We start from the raw sequence: 22,089 nt of genomic DNA on the forward strand, positions 1-22,089 counted from the left end.
ATCAATGGCCTTCCTTCCATTACAAGGTCAGAAGTAGGGATGTTAGCAGATGACTGCACAATGTTCTGAATCATTCGTGACTCCTCAGATAGTGAAGCAATTCATACCCAAATACAGCAGGACTTGGCCAATATCCAGGCTGGGCTGACTAGTGGCAAGTAACACATGAGCCACACAAGTCCCAGGCAATGACCATCTCCAACAAGAGAAGCTCTAACCTACGTCCCTTGACATTCAGTGGCATCACCATCACTGAATCTGCTATATACATCCGGGGGGGGGGGGGGGGGGGGAAATCACTGACAGGAAACTGAACTGTTCTAGCCATATAAACCAGAGCAGGTCAAAGGTTAGGAATCTTATGGCGTGCAACTCACCTCCTGAATCCATCTACAAGGTTCAGGTCAGGAGTGTAATGGAATTCTCGCCACTCGCCTGGGATGAGTGCAGCTCCATCAACACTCAAGAAGCTTGACACTATCCAGTACACGGCAGCCCACTTGATTGGTACCCCTTCCACAAGCATCCAATCCCTCCACCATCGATGAACAATTGCAACAGTATGTACTATCTACAAAATGCACTGCAACAACACACCGAAGTTCCTAAGGCAGCACCTTCCAGATCCCCATGACCACTACCATCTAAAGGAACGAGAGAACAGCAGATACCTGGGAACACCACCACTTGGAAATCCCCAAGTCACTCACCATTCTGACTTGGACACATATCACCGTTCCTTCATTGTCACTAGGTCAAAAATTATGGAATTCCCTCCCTAACAGCACTGTGGGTGTATCTACACCACAACAACTGCAGCGGTTCAAGGCAGCAGCTCATTACCACCTTCTCAAGGACAACTAACGATTGGCAATAAATGCTAGCCGAGCTGGTGATGCCCACATCCCAGGAATGAATAAAATGAATATACTGGCATAATGACATATGCCATTCACGCACATCTACATACAACCATAATGAAAGAATGCTTCAAACAATATATTTACAACATTACTCATTACATTAGACTTAATATTTATAGAAAAAAATTTGACATTCCATGTCATTCATTTACTTCAGATGAAGTAAAAACCAACACTTTATAAGCATTGTGAAAAGATGGCTTTGACTCCAATTTGTTCTAGCTACAACTATTTACTATTTAAACAGACTGTGTGCAATCACAAACATGGAATGACATTTTTTTTCTCCATCCATCTCCAAAACTATTCAGTTTTTCCAAATAAATCTATAACTATGTAGATCCAGCATTAATACTACTTAAAGCAATGGCAATTTCCAACAAAGTAGGGCACCACAGTGGCATAGCAGTTAGCACAACGTTTTTACAGTGCAGGACGTTCCATGAGTTCGTAGTTCAATTCTGGCACTGTTCGTAAGGAGTTCGTAAGTTCTCCCTGTGAGTTTCCTCTGGGTCCTCCAGTTTTCTCCCACAGCTTTCTCCCAGCTTTCTACCAAAGCATTTAAGAGTATAATGAAAACTAACAAAATCATTTGGCAAATTAAGAGTATGACAAAAAGTTTCATTAAAAAAATGGAAAGGGAAGAAGTTGGGATCAGGAGCCGGTTGAGAGGGAGTACCTAAAACAAGTTAACGACAGTCATCAAAGCTGCAGCAAATAGAAAAGCAGCAACTGCATGGAATGCACATTAGATGAAATTAAAGGACAAAATAGTCAGAAAAAGATGGATTAAACCGCATAATCAGATTAGGAAGTAGTTTGAAGACAGCAAATCTTGAAGTACGGTATTGTGTAAAAGTCTTAGGCACCCTAGATTTTTTATACAAATTGTTTTAGATGTTTGCTTTTCTCTCTTCTGCATTAGTGTGTCAATGAAAAAGAAAAAAATTTAGATTTTCAAACATTTACTATTTTGGAAATGTTAAATGTTTTTATTTCTTTTAAAAAAGTAGCATTAAGTAACAGACCATTTTTCAAATAAAATACTTTCCAAGTATTGCATGATTAAACAAAGATACATACAGGTGCTATTGATCAATGACACAATGAGTTGAATAAAGTAAACTGATTAACTGAAACAGAAACAGGTGTAGAGGGAATCAAATTGGGCCAAGAAAAAAACAAATTAAAAGATAAGGGTGTGACAAATCTGGCAGTTTAACCTTCAAATCATTAATTCTTACACCAGGGCAAGAGTGAACATAGCCACAAGATGCAAGGTGGTCATCCTGCACCAGCAAGGTCTCTTCCAAGCAGAAATTTTGAAGCAGACAGAAGTTTCAAGGTGTATTGTCCAAGCTTTTGTGAAGAAGCACAAGGTTGAGGACCAGAAACACAGCGGTTGGCAGTGGAAACTGAGTACAGCAGACAAGAGATACGTCAAACTGATGTCCCTTCTAAATCAGAGTCCAGCATTGTTATCAGCTCTGTTCTCACAGAAACCACTGGAACCCAAGTACACCCCTCTACAGCCCTGAGACATCTTGTCAGAAGTGTTCTTCATAGAAGAGTTGCTGCCAAAAAGCCATCCTCCAAAGTAGACAAAACCAAGAAACTCACCTACACACAAAAACAGGGGTGCTGAACAATGGCAACAAGTGCTCCGGACTGGAAAGTTAACATTTGAAATTTTTCACTCAAACAGGAGGCAATTTGACCAGAGAAGAGCTGGAGAGTACTACATGGATGAGTGCCTACAGCCAACAATGAAGAACTATCAAAGTTCCCTGCAGGTTTCGGGCTGCATTTTTACAAATGAAGTTGGTCATCTGGTCAGGATTAATGGAATTGTCAATGCTAAGTACCAGTCGATTTTCATCAGGGAGGTGTCTGATCGATCCCAACTTCATTCTGCAGCAGGACAGTGACCCCAAACACACAGCAAGGTCAGAAAGAACCATCTACAGCAAAAAGGACGAAGAGTTCTGCAGAGCCCCAATCTTATCATTGAGGCTGTCAGGGATGTCAGTGTCGGCGCGTGGCCAAGTGGTTAAGGCATTGGACTAGTGACCTGAAGGTTGCGAGTTCGATCCTCAACCGAGGAAGTGTGTTGTGTCCTTGAGCAAGGCACTTAACCACACATTGCTTCTGCACGTTTATAGCCCAGTGGCAGTGGTTGGTACAGTATGGACAAGACAAGAGATTACCTGGAGAGATAGAAGTGAGACAACTAAAGTCTGCAGAAGAACTACGGCAAGTTCACCAAAGTGTTTGGAACAACCTACTAGCCAATTTTTCTAATAAAATTGCACTATACCGTACCTGAGAGAATTGATACAGTTCTAAAGACAAAGGGTGGTCTCACCAAATACTAATTTAATTTTTTTAATGTTTACTGCTTTTTATAGTAATTTATTTTGATATTTTTTATTTTATCATTTTTGAAAGCATCTTCTCTTTACAGATTTTTTTTAAATGTGCAAAAGACTTAAGCACTATACTGGGCAAGCAGAATAAATGAGTAAGGAAACATGTATGAACAAGTAGGTTTTATTATCCAACAGTTCACATTTGAAAGGTTTTACTTATCCCAACAAGTTGTGACAAATTGGAAAGGGATATATTTAGCTAAGCTTGCAGATAACAGACAAACTCATTAGCAGCAAAAAAACAAATATTAGTGGAGAATCAGTCCCTTTGATTGAGAATGTTCACAACAGGATTTTTGTATTCCAAATACCTAAATTGTGTGGCACTTACCATTTTGCGAACTGCCTCCCTTAATTTCTTCTCCTCATCTATCATAATGATCATATCTTTATAAACAGCAGATGCCAAAACTACATCCAAATCCTTGGACTTGCATGCCATCTTACAAATCATCTCATCGTGAGAGAAAACACAGTAACGGTTCAGGAGACGATAATGTTCCACACACTGACGGCCCATTGGCAGCTGCAAGAGAAACACCCTCAATATGACATATCTCAAAAGCAACTAAGAATAAAGTGTTAAATGGTACATGGGTAACATCTGTGTGTATGAGAGTCCAAAAGAATTTAGATACACTGTTGCAATATTGAATCAAAAGGGATGCATAAAAATAATGACATTTAAGACTTCACATTCTAATTTTAAACTAAAGAGCTGTGTACTTTCATTCAAACTTGAGACCCATTTGACATTTTACTCATACGCTGACTGAATCAGTGCACCTACCCAATCCATCGTGCAGAAGTTCACTGCTTCTGCGAAGTTAAATCCTTGATTGAAACCGCTGTGATAGGCTCTCGGAAATGTGATGACAAACTCTCCTGCACACTGATTAGTTCGATAAACCTGCATCAAGGAAACAGGATAAACATTAATTTCAACACACCATGGTAAAGGATAAAAGCAAAATTGTTACATATAATCTATACATGAGGGAATTTTAAATTCAAGGGTATTTTGTACTCAAGAAAACATTTTCCTGTGTATGATTTGAAGACCAATGCCCATTCAAGTTTTTAAATACCTAAGGTGCCAAAAAAAAAAAAAAAAATCGAGTACTGAGTTTTGCCAAATGCATCAAGAAAACAGTTTGGTAATCAGAGATACAACACTTGATAGTGCATTGCTCCTTACAACATTTGGTAAATACAGCACAACTTTGTTAGTACTCAATATCGTTTTAATTACAGGTTATTATTTAATGTCTTACTGGATACTGGTGCTGAAGAATTAAATCAGCCAATGGCTCAGTTATACTTTTAATAAAGAATATGTCAACTAAGTCCTTCCTCCCTATTTCCTTACAACTTTTGACATTTGTTCATCCTCTTGAAATTCACTGAACAGAAATGGCAAGTATGCTCAACTAAGAATCATAAATCAACATGCACTCTGAGGCAGTATTTGAAGCATTATATTTTCCTACAATTACTTAATGAAATCTTCTACTTGGAATGCCTTAGCATTCCTTTTACCTTTTTAGTATGGTAACAGGCCCTTCCAGCCCAACAGGGCTGTGCTGCCCAATTACACACGTGATCAATTAACCCACTAATCTATACATCTTTGGAACCTGGGAGGAAACCAGAGCGCCCAGAGGAAAGCCACGTGATCACAGGGAGATCATACAAACTCCTTAGAGACAGCGGTGGGAATTGAACCCAGGGTGCTGGCGCTGTAACAGTGTTATGCTAATTGCTTTGCTAAAATGCTACCAAAACTCTGTACTTCATCATGAATAACTGAACATTTTCTCAATATTTTTCCCTCCGGGTGAGAAAAATGCTGGTAGCAACAACTTCATGTCATGAAAGGCTACTGCAGTTATACTGAATACCACTTAGCTCAATTTTCCTAACCCGCTTTGAATTGAAATCCACAGTTTTACAGCTCATCAAAACTGTAGCCCTGAGCTTGACTTTGACAGATATGAATTTGCCAGGCAGATTTTCAGTAATATATGGCAGGAGTTAAGAGGTAATTCAATGTATTAATATGTGCACAAGCCTGACAGCAGAATAACCAACAGTCCACAGCATTAAATGTCAAATAATAATGCTGAGTGTTGGCTATACACCCTTGTTCTATCAAGCTTTGGGAAGAACAGGCTAACTTACAAAGCAAGGTAGTTTTTTTAGGTGTAAAAAAAATCTGCAGAAACAAAGTAAAGATCAAAATAAAGTCAGTTACAAAGGTCAAAAGTAAAAAAAAAGTGTAGGCAAATTGCAGAGGGGTGGTGAGGAAGTCCACAACAACGCAGAGCAGCTCGTGTGGAAGAATTACCAGATTCATCCTTAAAAAAGGTTGAAGACAAGTTCCAATACCAAAAGAAATTCAATAGGGTAAGAAAATGCAGACCACAGTGAACACAGCAGGAAGTACAGAAACATCAAATATGAAAAGCAGACCAAAACACCAGCTGGACAATGTTGCAGAACACATGCATACACCAACCTATTTATCTACAGTGCTGAATAGCAACAAAAGGCAAAATGACAACCCCAAGTGATTCATATTCAGATCCTGGGTAATTTATTAGAAATAATGTTTTCATAGCTAATCATGTCCAGTTTGGATATAATCAAAGCAGGAATTCAATTTGCTTAGTCTGAAGGCCAGACCTTGGTCATGTTGCTATAATATAACGATATGTGTAGAACAGTGCTCTACACAGACATTGTGTGCGGCATACAAGTCTGAACATTTAAAGGTAAGAACATCTCTGATTACACAAATTTTCTTACAAGTTGGCAACATTTACAAATATTTGCAATGAAGTGAGGCCTCAAGAATAGATTCAGATCCCTGCTAAAATAGAAATGAGTCAATTTCTATTAAAACACTTAATCCCCAAGCATAAAGAGAGAAGGAAAAGAAAGTTTACTTTTTAAAAAAGGAGGGTAATTGAAGAGATTGATTGAACTCTCCAACAGCAATTGAAGCATAGGGTTTAAGGAAGATTATGTTTTGTGGACAGTGACATCCCTTTCAAATTGAAACTGATCAAATGCCATATATACCAAGTTAAACATTTACTAAATTTTAAATAAATCTCCGATCCAGTTGAATTATAGCATAGAAGATTCTAATATGGAAGCAATACATTATAGATAAAAGAAAATACGACTGAAGATCCAAGTGTAAACAGAAGTTCAGTATTTCTGAAATATATTCTTTCTTCTTAGAGCAATCTACATGTCAGATTCTAGATCTACATACCAGATTTACCAATTTCAATCAATTCACTCAAAATATTGGATACAGAAATAAAAGTAACCAGACATTGCTTGAAAAGGCACTTCAGTTGTGAAAATTACAATACAACTTGCTCAACAAGTCTGGAAGTGGTTTATCTGTAAGTACATGAAACAGCTTCAAAACAATTCTGGTGATAACTATTTTTATTTTTTAAAATATAGCAATAGAACCCACAAAGGAGTTTTGTTCTCAGCAGGTGCTGAGTAAATTACTACCAAGGTGCAACTCTGAATAGTAGGATAAGGAAATCTATTATGTTTAAATATCTAAATGATTAATAACATATCTATTTGAATGATTAATATCATGTGCTTATCTTTATTTATTCTAAAACTTCAGATCCAATGTGTTCTAAAGAATATACATCTGTGCAAATAAAGATCTCAGAAAACTAACATTATGCTAACCTATTATGTTCAAAAGGGTTTTCAAGATTTCCTACAAACTGCCAAGTTTACTTAAGATTTTATCTAAGAAAATTTAAAAAGAAACATGAATTTGGCCTTTTTAATCTCTCAGGTTAAATATTTCACTAATTCTAAAGAGACACTGGTAAAATGACAAACATACTCTATAATTTGATTATATTTCTGGGGTCAGACTTGCTAAGGAGCTCAGCCTTACATTTAGTTGTTTTCTGATTGAACTCAAGTGTCTTCCCTTTATATGGCTTTAAACTGCTTTTGGAAGATTTCTAGACTTACACTCAACAAAGCACATGATTCACCAAACCCTTGAATGAAATAATCAAAAATAGCTTCTGAGTGAATCAAGATATTCATATGAAAGTCTTCATACTAAGATTCAGACTTGTGTAGATTATATGAAGACAAGTATAGCTGTCATTAAAATTATGACCCCAAGTCTGAAAATTGGCATTAATAAAAGTTGAATCAATCCAAGTGCCAAATAAAGACAAAGACAGCAAAAAGCAAGGCATGACTAGCAATGGATTTACTACTTTTGATTTTAGAATGTTCCTTGGCAAGAGAGAGTTAAGATGTAGTTACATTTATATAGTTCTGTTCATGATCTCTGATTATCAAGTGCTCTGGGACATTTAATTACATATTTTGTGAAGTTCAATACATACATGAACAATACACCAAGGGTAGCAATTCTTCAGTTACAAAATCAACATGGGTGAATTGAAATCTGAATATTCATTGCCAACAGTAAACTAATGTTAGAACCAACTTTGAAGCTGAACTCTTTTTTTGGGAAGGGATGAGAAAACAGAAGGGTGTAGAAAGAGGAGGCTGAGTAAATCATTCAAGGTGCTTTGGTGATGCTCTGAAATACTGGATAACACATAAATGAGCTACCTTTGTCTATAGATTATGTTTGGGAAATGTTGCAGTAAAGATTACCCAAAAGATGTTATCCAATAGATATGGGTATGTTGTGCACTGCAAGTCAAATATTACAATGGTCACATTACTTCTCTTAATTGCACATCAGTTATCAAATACCATGACTGCATAGAAATGTGCTCTTTCATTAGAGTTTCCTATCTAATTCCTATCCCAAGCAAAGTCAGTCTGAAATGTCAGCCTTTTTTTGGCAAAGCTGTGCTTCAGTTGGAATACTCTGGTGCATCTCTAGCAATTCTGTGTGTAAAATATATATAATCAGGATCTCAGGGCTGCATGGAGATCTGCAATACGTACTGGCACTCCGTGAGCCATCAGAGTGTTAGGATTCATGATGGTGACCAGCTGATGCAGAAGGTCAGGCTGGGATTCAAACAGCTCAGGCGCCAGTTTCTTCATGACACTCTCCAGCTGTTCTGCCACGCATGCTGGTGCTCCATACCATGTCTTAGGCTCTCCCCTAATTAGTTTTAAAAGAAAATTGACATCCATGAACTTAAGATTATAAAACACTATCATTTATGGAAAACTGATCAAATATAAATAAAAGTATTTGGAGTATTGTCTTAAATGACACGTGGCAGGTTTACAAGATCAATCATTAAATACGTATTTACATACAATGTTGACACTATTTGTTGCCTGATGGGTACAAAATCTGGCTTCTGATTATACAAATAACAAAAATATTCTGCTGAGGTAGTAGACCCTACAGAAGAAAACAACTGATAGGGCAATGATTCAGAACCCACTAACAGCACACAACTGAAATAAGAATATAGGAGAATAGATATTGGCAGATAAAAGCTACATTATTTGCAAATAGCAAAAGACATTCAGCTATCCTGTCAAACTGGAAAGTCTCATTTTTTTTTTAAACCCACACTACTATGTCACCCACAATCACCTCCCCTCAATCACATGTACTTAATTTTGGGAGCTTTAAATGCTTCTGAAAAATTGACCAGTAGTTGAGAATCGTTTTGTACGTTTTCATTTATAAATGTACCAATGTTACACATACAGTCTAGGTTAATTTACTATTTACCCACGCATTCTCAAAACAATACTAATCTAAGGAAATATGTAGGCTTCCATGTCTCTACCACGCGAGATATTTTAGAGATTACCAAAATCAGGTTTATTATCACCAGCATGTGTCGTGACATTTGTTAACTTAGCAGCAGCAATTCAATGCAATACATAAGAAAAAACAAAATAATAATAAATAAATTATAGTATACGTATATTGAATAGATTATTAATCTTCAATGGATTTCCTCTCAAAATTAAATCTAATCCAACATTACACCTCAAAAAAATTGCTTCCCATTGCTGAAAACAAATTTACATTGTCTCAAGGCATAATTTTATTTTATATATTAAAACCTGTTTTTTGGCAACACAGTCAAATTGGCGCTGGAGGCTTCATGCAAGAGATTTTAAAAAGAAGCTTTTTGTGAGATTTCAGCTTTTCCACCTTCAGCAGCATAGTTGCAATTCATTAGCAATAGAAAAAAAAATAAGGCAGGTATGAGCGGAGTGGCCATTGTGTGCACAGACCAGTGTTAAGAATGGGAAAGATCTGGCGAGGACAGGCTTGGGCGTAGTACATACCTGGTAAATTGTTTCTTCTTTATCTACAAGTGCATAGTTAGAACAGTGAAAATGGCTCCAGGGCTGTGTTGCATTCTTTGTGTGAGATCTGGGAATTCTGGGAGAACTCAAGCCTCTAGGATAGCCATTTCTGTACTAGATGCACTGAAGTGCAGCTCCACAAAGCAAGTGTCAAGGAACTGGAGCTGCAATTCCATTAGCTTCAGCGCATACTAGAAACAAGATGCAGTAGATAGGAGCTACAGGCAGGTAGTCACTCCAAGTTGCAGGAAGCAGGTAAATGAGTGACTGTCAGGAAAGGGAAGGCAAAGAGTACAGAGTACCCCTGTGACCATTCCCCTCAATACTGTTGTGGGGGACAACTTACGGGGGGGGGGGGGGGCGGGAAACGACAGCTAGACAGCCACAGTGACCAGGTCTCTGGCATTGTCTGGGGCTGTGGCTCAGAAGGCTGGAGGCAGGGACAAGATGACTGCAGAAGTAATACGAGATTCCACAGTTAACAAGGTAGACAAGATAGAGCAGGGGTTCCCAATTACTTAACGGTAGGAGTCTACAGCATTAAAAATGTTGGAAACCTCTGCAATACAGATGGGACATTGTCTCCCAGATGACAGGGTCAGGGATGTCTTGGAACAGATCCACGACATTCTAAAAAGGGGAAGGATGAGCAGCCAGAAGTCTTGGTACATAGTGGCACCAATGACAGAAGTAGGAAAGGCAAGAAGGTCCTGAAAAGAGAATTTAGGGATCTCGGTAAGAGCTGAAAAGCAGGACCTCCAGGGTAGTAATCTCTGGATTGCTGCCTGTGCCACATGCCAGTGTGCGCAAGAATGGCATAATTTGGCAAATCGATATGTGACTGAGAAGCTGGTGCAGGGGGCAGGGTTTCAGATCTCTGGATACATTGGGATCTTTTCTGGGGAAGATAAAATGACCTGTACAAAATGGACTGAGAACCTGAGGGGGACCAATATCCTTGCTGGCAAATTTTGGGTAGGGTTTAAACTAATTTGGCAGGGGGATAGGAACTGGGAATGACAGGCTAAGGATAGGCCCGTGGGTTTACAAGCAGAGGCAGCGCACAGTGAGACAGTCAGAAAGTCAGGCAGATGGGACAAAATTGCAGTCAGTGGAATGAGTTACAGTGTACGGGGGAAAATAATCTAAGAGCGATGAATACAGGAGTGAAGTAATGTGTATTATTTGAATGCATGCAGTATATGGAATAAGATGATCTTGTAGCGCAGATAAAGATTGGCAGGGTTGACATTGTGGGCATCACTGAATCGTTGCTGAAAGAAGATCATAGTTGGGAGCTTAACATCCAAGGATAGACATTGTGTTGAAAGGACAGACAGGTCGGCAGAGGGGGTGGCATGGCTCTGCTGGTAAAAGTGAAATCAAATCAAATCATTAGAGAAAGTTAACATGGGATCGGAAGATGTAGAAGCATTCTGGGTAGAGGAAAGAAACTGCAAGGGTAAAAACACCCAGTGAAGGTTATCTTCAGGCCACCAAACAGTAGTCAGGATTTGGGCTACAAATGACAACCAGTGATAGAAAAGGTATGTCAAAAAGGCATAGTCATGCAGGATTTCAATATTCAATTTGCAAGTAGATTCATCCCGAAGTTCCGGGAGTCTCCTGCATATTGATAGTAGCTCCCTGATGCCTGCAAATTATATACAATATCCCGAAAATCGATTTTTTTGAGAGCGCAAGACAGCGAGCGCGCGCACGCGCCATGGAAGAGTGTTCCAAAAAAAGAAAATATAAAACGTACGTTACCCCCAGGCCACACTAAAATGTACCCCTGCCTAATAGGGGTCAAAAATAATGTGTTGCTCGCTGCACTGTTTGCAGCAGTGACTTTTCTATTGCCCATGGTAGGTTAAGACTGTAAAAGACATATTGAGTGAGTTTAACAAGTGTCATTCGTTCGTTAGCATAGCTAACGTTATTTAAACTAGCTGGTTAGCTGCTAAGGAGCTACTCTATTGCAGACATCCCACCTCTCGTGGAAGTTCCTGGACTCTCCCGTAAATTGATAGTGCTACCTCCCTGAAATGAGTTTTTGCAGGGTGGGATGTCTGTAATTATCTTTATAATGTTCACATTACAACACTTCTCCCCCTTTAAATTTCAACATTCCCCAAATGTAAATAACTGGGAAACGGAAAACAGTGGTGTCATTATCTTGCGTACCTCTGAAACTTATACTAGTGTCTCAGTAACAGCTTACCAATACAAGACACTTGAAAAACGTAGCAGATTCAACATTCAGTCTAACAAAGGAAATTGTCCATTCAAATATTCAGTCTGTCAGGAGGTTTGCGAGGGCGCTGTGCTGCAACAGATGAAAATTATGAAATCTAAGTACAGGAGCCATCTTACTGACAGACACCTCAGACCGTCTTAAACTGGCTGCCTGTAGTTATGAGCCAAATTTCAGGGAACTAGCAGAAAGTATTCAGCCCCAGTCATCACACTGAGTGCAACAGTCAATTTTTATTCATTTATTTTTCGTGTTGAAATAAAATTAAATAATAAACCATACAATTAAAGGTGTTGTAATGTGAGCATTATAAAAATAAGTAATACTAATCAAGATAATGGTAATATAGTGGTGCTCTGGCTGCGGAAGGCTGTTTATGGAGAGAGGTCGTTTCTGGGTTGCGGGGTTTTACTCCCGATCTTTTCTGCCTGGTGCGCATGCATGTGACTAAACGATTTAGTAGGTCGATCTTGCCTTTCACTAAGGCCGAGGTAGGGGATCTTGGGCTTGAAAAGGTTGGCGACCACTACCCCAGAATCACCAACTCCCAGGGAAGATTTAATAAAGGTATACAAAATTAGGAGGGATATAAATAGGGCAAATGCAAACAGGTTTTTTCTACTGATGTTGAGAGAGACTACAACTGGAGATCATAAGTTAAAGGTGAAAGGTGAAATGTTTCACAGAACGTGGGGGGGGGACCTCTACTCAGAGGGTGGCGTGTGTGGAACGAGCTGCTCGCGGAAGTGGTGGACGTGGGTTGGATTTCAACATTTAAGAGAAATTTGAATAGGTATATGGGAGGGATATGGAGGAATATAGTCCGGGTACAGATGGAGGAACTAGGCAGATTTAATGGTTTTACAGTATATGGACTAGTTGGGCCAAAGGGCCTGTTCCTGAGATGTAGTGTTCTATGATCTAAAATATCCAAAAGTCCAATTATACAGAGTCTTGGATATATTCAACTGTACTTCCACAGCCCTCTTGGGTACAGGATTCCCCAGAATCACCAACTCCCAGTGAAGAAATCGCTTCCCATCTGTCCTGAATGGGAAACCTCTATTTTAAAGGAAAACCCGAACTCTGCATCATCTCAGACAAGCCCTTGAAGGACTGCATACACTTGGAAAAGATCACCTCTTATTGTTCTCAAGTTAGAACAATATTTGTCTAGTTATGATAATCTCTTTCACAAACCCACCACACCAAGAATAATGGTGGTGAACATTTACTAAATTTCAACGATGACAATGAAGTTGTGGCAAACAGCAGACCACAATCACTGCTGTCTACATTTTGCAGGTACTACTACAGTGCTTTGAATCGGAAAACTACTTCCAAGTCAGATACTTCCTGAGAAAATCTTCCTGAGGAAGGAAACAAGGAAATAGTATATCACATGGAGGTGAGAAGGGGAAATTATGTCCACAATGCTTGTACTTTTTTTAAAACTGGTGTTAAATGCAAAACAGTACACATTCATCAACCAGATGAACATTACTAAACTAAATAGACTGGAACATTCTTTATCAGTTGCTACAGTATTCCATGGAGTCAATGTTGAGGATTATCAATGTCAGTCCCTCCCATTTATCTCTGGTTGTTTTACTCAGCTAATGAGTAGGACACGTCCAGAGATCATAACAGTCTATGACACAAGATATTTGATGACTACTTGAATATATGACCACAAGCAACAGGAATTCTCACTCTTCCTTCAGTTAGTCCTGACGAAGGGTCTCGGCCTGAAACGTCGACTATATCTCTTCCTAGAGATGCTGCCTGGCGTGCTGCGTTCACCAGCAACTTTGATGTGTGTTAATTGAATATATGACCATGCTATTTGGCAAGACAGCTAAGTTTTAAGTTGCAAACATTGATTAAAACTGATCGCAGGCACTTGATTCTTCATCAAATCTGATCTGGGGGTGGTACATCGCATTTTAATCTAGTATTTAATATTGGTTTTATGCCCACCAAGAGATCTACTGAACCATTTCAGAACATTGTTAAAGGCCATTGCCTCTTGCCTGGAGTCACATGGAAAGGAATTCTTGGTGTAGACTATGTGACTATACCAAGGGTTCTCAGTGTCCTACATGATATCTAGCTTAATTCCTCCATTTGGCATGGAGGATTGTGAAAATCGTAGCTCATTCCTGCACTCATCCAATAATCCAACGGTTATGCTGCATACACATCTTCAATCTGTGATAATATCCATCCCCATCTCTATGAATGCTCTCATCATATCATTAGAGGCCATTCCACACATTTTTGACAGTTCATTGTCCAAATTGCCTGCTAACCTCAGGTCCCATATTACCAATGGTTTCACACCATGAAACTCCTTTGTAGTCTCGGCATTCTCTAACCTGAGCCCTGCTGCCCTCAGCTATATTTCTGCAATTCAGCCATTTTGAGGCCGCACCTTGGGCTCCAATTACTGTAATTCTTTCCCTAAACTTCAAACAGCATACCCTTTAAAGGCATTCAATGTTAACTGCACATCTGACATTTACCCACTACTCCACCTCATCCTATCAGACCACCTTTGAGCCGTCCTCACCTTTCCCGGCACTTTAAAGTTTATCACTGGCTCTGGTTCTTCATATAAATTATAAACCACAAATATTAACCTGTTCTCTTAAGCCAAGATACTTCCCAATCTGCTGAGTAGCCCAAGTATTCGTAGTTTTTTTTTCCAATTATTTAAGACACTTTAGGCAGTTTATTCCTTGGAACAAGTTCAAGTTTTGAAATACCACAAAATAATGGATATGCTCATTTACGGAAAAATATCTTGTATTTTCTCATTTCCACTACTTCAAAACTTAATAAATGTTAATCAATTCCTTATGCTGACAGTCAGGGTTTAAACCTTCCCCTTACTGCCCACCCACCCAACTCCAAGGGTTATTTAACTAGAAGAATTAAAGTTTAAACCTCAATTTGAAAACAATATTCAACAAATGGGCAAACATACATTTCAGTTGAATGTTCCCTTAAAATAGTATTGAGTATATTGATCTTAATACATAATTACCCATCTTACTGGAGTGTATCTGACAATTATTTCTGGAACTTCTTAAATAGACTACATATAGAAATGAGGTTTTGAAATATCTTCCGTATAATTTTAGACATGGCATTAAAAATACAAAAATTTCTTGAGTCCTGATGAAAGATCTTAGCCCAAAATGTCAACCATTTTCCTTTCCATGGATGCTGCCTAACCTGAGTTCCTCCAGCATTGTGTGTTGCTCAGGATTTTCAACATCTGCAGAATCTTGGTCTTTGCTAATTTTTTATGCCACTAAAATAATTAGATTGGGTAATGTCAACATGGATTTCACAAAAGATATTCAAGATAAACAAATCTAAATTTGAGTTTGAAGTTTCAGGTAGCAACATACATATGGATGAGGCACATTAAGAGTTTCAGACAGCTGTCTGCTGCACAACAATTAAACAAAATCAGAGCACAAAGAATCAGGGACAATTGTTGACTGCACTTAAGCCCAAAGAATTTAAGAATAAATGAGTTAGGAGGATGAATTGTAAATGATGGGAGGTCATAGGGATTAGCACTGTGATCCTAGCTCTGCACAATTCATGACAATGATTTGGAAGTAAAGACCAACTGTAATATATCCAAATTTGTTGATGCAAAACTAGGTGATCATAAGACAAAGGAGCAAAATTAGGCCATTCATTCCATCAAATTTGCTATGCCATTCCATCATGGCTGATTTATTATCCCATTCAACACTATTCTCCTCTTCTCCATAACCTTTGACACCCTTACTAATCAAGAACCTATCAACTGCTGCCTTAAATATACACAATGACATGGCCTCCACCGCCATCTGTGAAAATGAATTGCACAGATTGACCACCCTCTGGCTAAAGAATTTCCTCTACATTTATTTTAAATGGATGTCTCTCTATTCAGAGGCTGTGCCCTCTGGTCCCACACTTCCCCAATGTTGGAAACATCTTCTCCATGTCCACTCAATCTAGGCCTTTCAATATTCGATGTCTCAATGAGATTCCCCTCTCATTCTTCTAAACTCCAACAAGTATAGACACAGAGCCATCAAGCACTCTTCATAGATTAACTCTTTCATTCTCAGGATCATTCTTGTGAACCTGCCCTGGATCCTCTGACAGTGTAGACCAACAGCTGTATGCCTCTGTCTCCAAGATGATGCAGTGAAGATTCATAGCTACAATTCATAGGTGAGGACATCACAAATGGAACACAATGTAGAAATTTGCAAACTCAACCATTTTATAACCGTTAGATGATGTTCAGAAGGTACAGATTACTGAAAGGCAATATGCAATAAGACAAGTAATTTACTGGCTTTCATTTTACTCCAATTCTATTAGGGCCCTGCGAGATCACACCTGGAATATTATAGTCTCTCCCCCCCACCACCCTCCAAAAGAGTCCGCAATAGAAAGGAGTGCAACTCAAGGTCCACCAGACTGATTCCTGGAACAACAACCTTGTTGCACAATTAAGCAGACTGGGGGATGGTAGGGTAGATACAGAATTTACTTTGCTTGGGTGTTTAGAGCTAGTGACTGAGATGAATTAAGAAAAAAACTACTCAGGAGATAATGTATATTTATAACTCCCTAACCAGTAAGGCTGTGGAGACTCAGTCAAATCAAAGATCAATAGACTTTTGCATATAAAGGGATAGGAAGAAAATACTGAAAAGTGTTGAAGTTGTAGTTCATTCATGAGTCCCTTTTGAATGGTATTAACATTCTAACTTTTGCTCCTGCTTATGCTTTTATCCAAAGATCCTTTGAGGAAGTTCTCAACCCTGCAAAATTTTAATTCCATCAATGAATGACAAGGAATTAATTGAGAAAACTGAGGTCGGAGGAGCAACACCTCATATTCCGTCTGGGTAGCTTCCAACATGATGGCATAAACATCAATTTTTCTAACTTCCCATATTGTCGTCTCCTTCCCATTTCATCTTTTTCCATTGCCAATTCTGGTTACCCTCAACTTTTATCACCTGTCCAATCACCTCCCCTGGTCCTCCCTCCCTCTTCTCTTTCTCCCATGCTCCACTTCAAATCAGATTCCTCCTTCCTGAGCCCTCAGCTCTTCACTTCATCCCACTTCATCTGCCCACCTACTTTCCCCTTCACCTATCACCTGCCAGCTTGTATCCCTTCCCCTCCCCAACGTTCTTGTGCTGGCTTCAATCCCTTCCTTTCCAGTAAAGATGAGGGGTCTCAGCACAAAATGTATACCATTTATTTCCCCTCCACAGATGCTGCCTGACCTGCTGAGTTCCTCCAGCACTGTGAGCTGCATTTGAGCTCTTCATCCCCCATATGATCCACTCGTTTTTAAAAACTGATTAAAAACCTTCAAGTTTTGTCGCTAAGGTGAGACCATCTTATTTATTGAGATATAGTTAGGCCCTTCCATCCCCACCACCCAGCAACCCCAGGTAGAACCCTAGCCCATTCACAGGACAATTTACAGTGACCAATCAACCTACCAACCAGAAGGAAACCCAAGCAGTCATGGGGAGAATGTACAAACTCCTTACAGAGGTGGAAATTTAATCCAAGTCATCTGGTACTGTAAAGCTACTGTGCTAACTACGACTCTACCAAAGATAGCAACTTTCTCACCAGTGTAGATAATTGATTGAATAACTCCAGTGATCCTCAATGTGCCAGCAGAAGGAAGAGAAGCACATTCCCACGTAGAGCCACGGTAACTTCATTCCACAGATATCTGCACTGACGTGTGTCAGGACTGAAGGCTCCAGTACAGGCATATTGTTTAAATTCCACCCCGAATCCAGGTACTCCTTCAAGTAAAGTACACAAAAATGCATCAGGTTTCAGAACTGCCATGACATTTTGAAACTGTGGATCCTGGTGCTTCCAGAATAGAGAGACTTCAGAAAGTCAGACATCCTTTGGCAAGGACACTATCACTTCTTTGCTTTAAGTGTAAATTCAACTTCAACAAGCTACTTCACTTTAGTTACAGAATGAAAGAAACTCAGACCATCCTTACATTTATTTATTGATTTGTTTCACTGTGAAAAAAAATTGCTCTCGCCATAGAGCCATAATAACTGAGTATCAACAGCATTCAGGGATAACAAAAAATCCATTAATTTTGAGTAAAATTCAGGAAAACTCCATTGAAACAGGAAGATTCATAAAGATCAATTTTCAGACAAATTACATCTAAGTGCTCGTTCAAGTCCACCATAAACAAATTTGGGCATAGCTGTCAAACACTTGAATGTCAAGATACATTCAAGATAATATATCTTTTACAAAACAATCAAGTCTTAATTACAATTTAAAAACTTAAACTGAACCAAACTTAATTTAAAAATATGTAAAATTATCTGACATTTACTTTGCTCCTATGCAGTTAATACTCTAAATTCAAATAAATGGAGCTATTGTTTCAGTAGGCATTTCTTCTGTGGAAGTGCTAAGGAATTACTGAGGTGAAAAAAAAGAGGTCAAGCATCAAGAGGTCCAACTCAGTACTAAGGCCATGTCTACTGAGCAGCAGTAATCTCAAGTCACCCATTGTTTGGAAGTGTGATCTTCACAGATCAGGTACCAGAAAGCACTGCAAACAGTAGCAATGCCATTGCCATCTCGACTGGAAAGAAGCTAACTAATGCCAGCACCCCCCCCCCCGCCCCCACTTCCAGGTAAATTCCAAGCATCAACACTAACTACAATTGGTCAATTCCAATGAGCAGATGACATCATTCTCATGCCCTGAAACACACACTTTGTTTCAAATTCCAGCACAAGTAATTACCGCAAAAATAGGGGATGCTTTCCAAGGAAGATTGCAAAGCCTACATGGAGAAAAAAATGAAAATACTCATCGTATTTGAATTTCTAGCTCATACCTGATCAAACTAGAAAAGGCAGAATCAAGGCAGTACAGCCATTTTTAAAGGAGCACGCCAATCATTTAATGGCCCAGTAAAACAGCACCTGCCCACTGCTGTCAGAATCTTGATTTCAGTTCCCCAAACCCTACAGACACTTCTTTTGACTAGTTACAACATTTTTTAAAAGTTCCTAAACCTTGCCTTCCTCAACAGAACATGCTGTTCTCATATTCTAATTAGCTGGACTATAAAAGATTCCTCTATCTGATATGATTTGCTGTATAAATGCTGCTCAGATTCACCTCAATTTGCCTACTGGAGCAACAGATGCAAAGCAGACACCATCTCACTGGCTCTTCACTCAACCCTGAATATCTGGACAGCAAAGTTCCGTACAGAAGGATGATCTTCATCAATTACGACTTCAGCTCAGCATTCAATACCATCATCCCCTCAAAACTAATCACTAAACTCCAAAACTTTGGCCTCAATACCTCTTGTGCAATTGGATCCTCACTTGCAGACCCCAGTTAGTTCAGATTGGCAATATCTCCTCCATGATCTCCATCAGTACAGCTGCACCACAAAGCTGTTTAGGCCCATGCTCTACGCTAACTACTGAAGCTAAGCACAGCTCCAATGCCATATTCAAGTTTGCTGATGACAATGCTGCAGGTCAAATCAAATGTAATGAATTAGCATATAGGAGGGAAACTGAAAATCTAGCTGAGCGGTGCCATAACAACCTCTTATTCAATGTCAGGAAGCTGATTATTGACTTCAGAAAGAAACCACAGGACGAGCCAGTCCTCGTGGGGTCAGAGGGTCAACTTGGTGTTATTATTTCGGAGGCCCAGCACGTAATTGCAATTACCATGAAAGCATGGCAGTGCTTCTTCTTCTCAGGGGTTTACAGAGATTTTGCATGACATCCAAAGCTTTGACAGATTTCTGTGTAGTGGAGAGTAATATTGACTGGCTGCAGTACAGCCTGGAGTGGAAACACTAATACCCTTGAACAGAAAATCCCACAAAAAGCAGTGAATACGGCCCAATCCATCATGGGTAAAATCTTCCCCACAATTGAGTGCTTCAACACAAAATGGTGTCTCAAGAAAGCAGCATGCATCATCAAGGACCCCACCAACAAGACATGATCTCTTCTCACTGCTGCCATCAGGAAGGTACAGGAGCCTCAGGACTCAAACTACCAGGTTCAGGAACAGTTACTACCACTCAACCATCAGGCTCTTGAATCAAAGAGGATATCTTAACTCACCCCATCTCTGAAATACTCCCACAATCAATGGACTCACTTTTATGCACTCTTCATCGCAGGTTCTCAGTATTTATTGTTTATTATTATTTTTTTCTTCTTTCTGTATTTGCAGTTTGTCTTCTGCACTCTAGCTGAACACTCCAGTTGGGTGGTCTTTTGTTGATTCTGTTATGGATATTATTCTATAGATTATGAGTATGCCCACAAGAAAATGAATCTGGGTTGTATATGGCAGAATATGTACTTTGAATTTTCAGTCTTCACAGCTGCCATCTAATGATTTCCCCTAATTTGGCATTCTGCCATGCCCACAGACAAGGCCTACCCACTTGCTAGGCTAACTTAAACTCTTCCTGCAAAGATTTAGTGTCCCTTCAGTTTTGGTGCAACTCATCCTTTTTGTAGGTCTTGTTTGCCCTGGAAAGTGTTCAATAATCCATTTACCAGAAGCCTGTCATAACCCACCCCAATTTATGCTCGCAAATCCACCAATGCAGATCTCCAGAACCAAATCCATCAGATTCTTTGGAGTTTACAGCTTTCAATCCCATTTCTCCAATTTACTACTGACCAAGTTTTTTTTTTAAAGACGCTCTTTGGACACTTGCTCTTCAGTTTCTAGTATTTTATCTTGTCATGAAGATATAGCTATTCAATACCTCAGCCATTTTCTTCTAGGTATTGATTTTTTTTTAAATATATACTAAGAGTCGTGGAACACTAATACAGAAACAGAAACACTGGGGGAGGGGGCAGGAGGGAAGAGTTTTTTTTTATTTTTGAGCCTTGAAGGAATTATTAATGAAAAGTCTCAGCCCGAAATGTCACCTGTTTACTTTTTTCCATAGAAGCTGTCTAGCCTGCTGAATTCCTCCAGCATTTTGTTTGTTTCTTGGATATTTAGCATCTGCAGATTCTCTCCTTTGTGATTAATCTACCATTTTTGAAGATCTGTATACAAGCACCATTAGGAATTTCAGTTAAGATTGCGCAGATTTGTGCAGAAATTTGAGCAATTATGTAGAAGTTATGTATCTACAATAATTAAATACACTGATTTTGAAGCCTCTTCTCATGTTGGGTGCTATTTCAAATCTCTTTACAGTTTAAAATGAGCAAAAAGCAACTCACCGCTAACAGCTAACACCTCCCTGCACCGCCTCCCCCACCAACAGCATGGAAAAAGTTAGGAGCAGTATGGAATACATTTCACTTGCTGGTCTAAGTACAGTTCAACAGGGAACAAATCAGGAACAATGCCATTTACTCAAACGGCTCACCATCCACTTCTGTCCGTCACGTGTACACCAGGGTTGATGGCTTCTGGCCACTACCTTAAACATTTCTCAAACACTCTACCTATGCCAACCATTAAAAAAAAGACAAACGATAACACCCTCTCAAATTCTCATCGCAAGGGAAACAACCCTGACATGAAATTAATTCTGTCAGCTTCACTGGGTCAAAATCCTGTAATTTAACATTCATTTGGCAAATTCTTCATCACAAGGATTGAAGCATTTCAGGAAACTAGCTCACCATCACCTTAACGGTGCACAGGAAAGTATCATCTGTGACACCTACATTCAATAAACTTTAAATATTCTTAAGGAATGCTTGCATCCTCGCAGACAAAACAACTTTTACTACTAAGTGGTTTAAAACTAAATTTAAGAACACATCAGCTGTGATGACCCTGCATATCGAGGCAAAAAGATCTATTAGTATCAAACTACGTCAACAGTGCTACAATGCAAAGTTCAATGAAATGCAATTACAGATTATGGTATTGTCTACATTCTGCCTTGTCAACCTTACTTTCAATTCACCAAATTATTTTTCAAAATATTTTGTATCAGAAAAAACATGAAGCAGAAAAACAATTCACTTAAAAAGGTACTGGAGGAGAGTCTCAACCTGAATCTAATGATCTTCAACGATACTT

At 39.1% G+C, this 22,089-nt stretch overlaps 1 protein-coding gene across 1 annotated transcript in view; it reads right to left on the bottom strand.

The window, feature by feature from the left end:
• Nucleotides 1-22,089, bottom strand: part of kdm5ba (lysine demethylase 5Ba) — a 156,384-nt gene that overhangs the window by 75,921 nt on the left and 58,374 nt on the right. Inside the window, exons 11-14 of the mRNA XM_063065669.1 lie at nt 17,619-17,800; nt 8,345-8,507; nt 4,143-4,262; nt 3,684-3,878 (exon numbers count right to left, since the gene is read on the bottom strand). Coding sequence (XP_062921739.1) covers nt 3,684-3,878; nt 4,143-4,262; nt 8,345-8,507; nt 17,619-17,800 — 660 coding nt within the window. The remainder of the gene's footprint in view (nt 1-3,683; nt 3,879-4,142; nt 4,263-8,344; nt 8,508-17,618; nt 17,801-22,089) is intronic.

The sequence above is a fragment of the Mobula hypostoma genome, chromosome 13, assembly GCF_963921235.1.
Source record: "Mobula hypostoma chromosome 13, sMobHyp1.1, whole genome shotgun sequence".
NCBI classification, from domain to species: Eukaryota; Metazoa; Chordata; class Chondrichthyes; order Myliobatiformes; family Myliobatidae; genus Mobula; species Mobula hypostoma.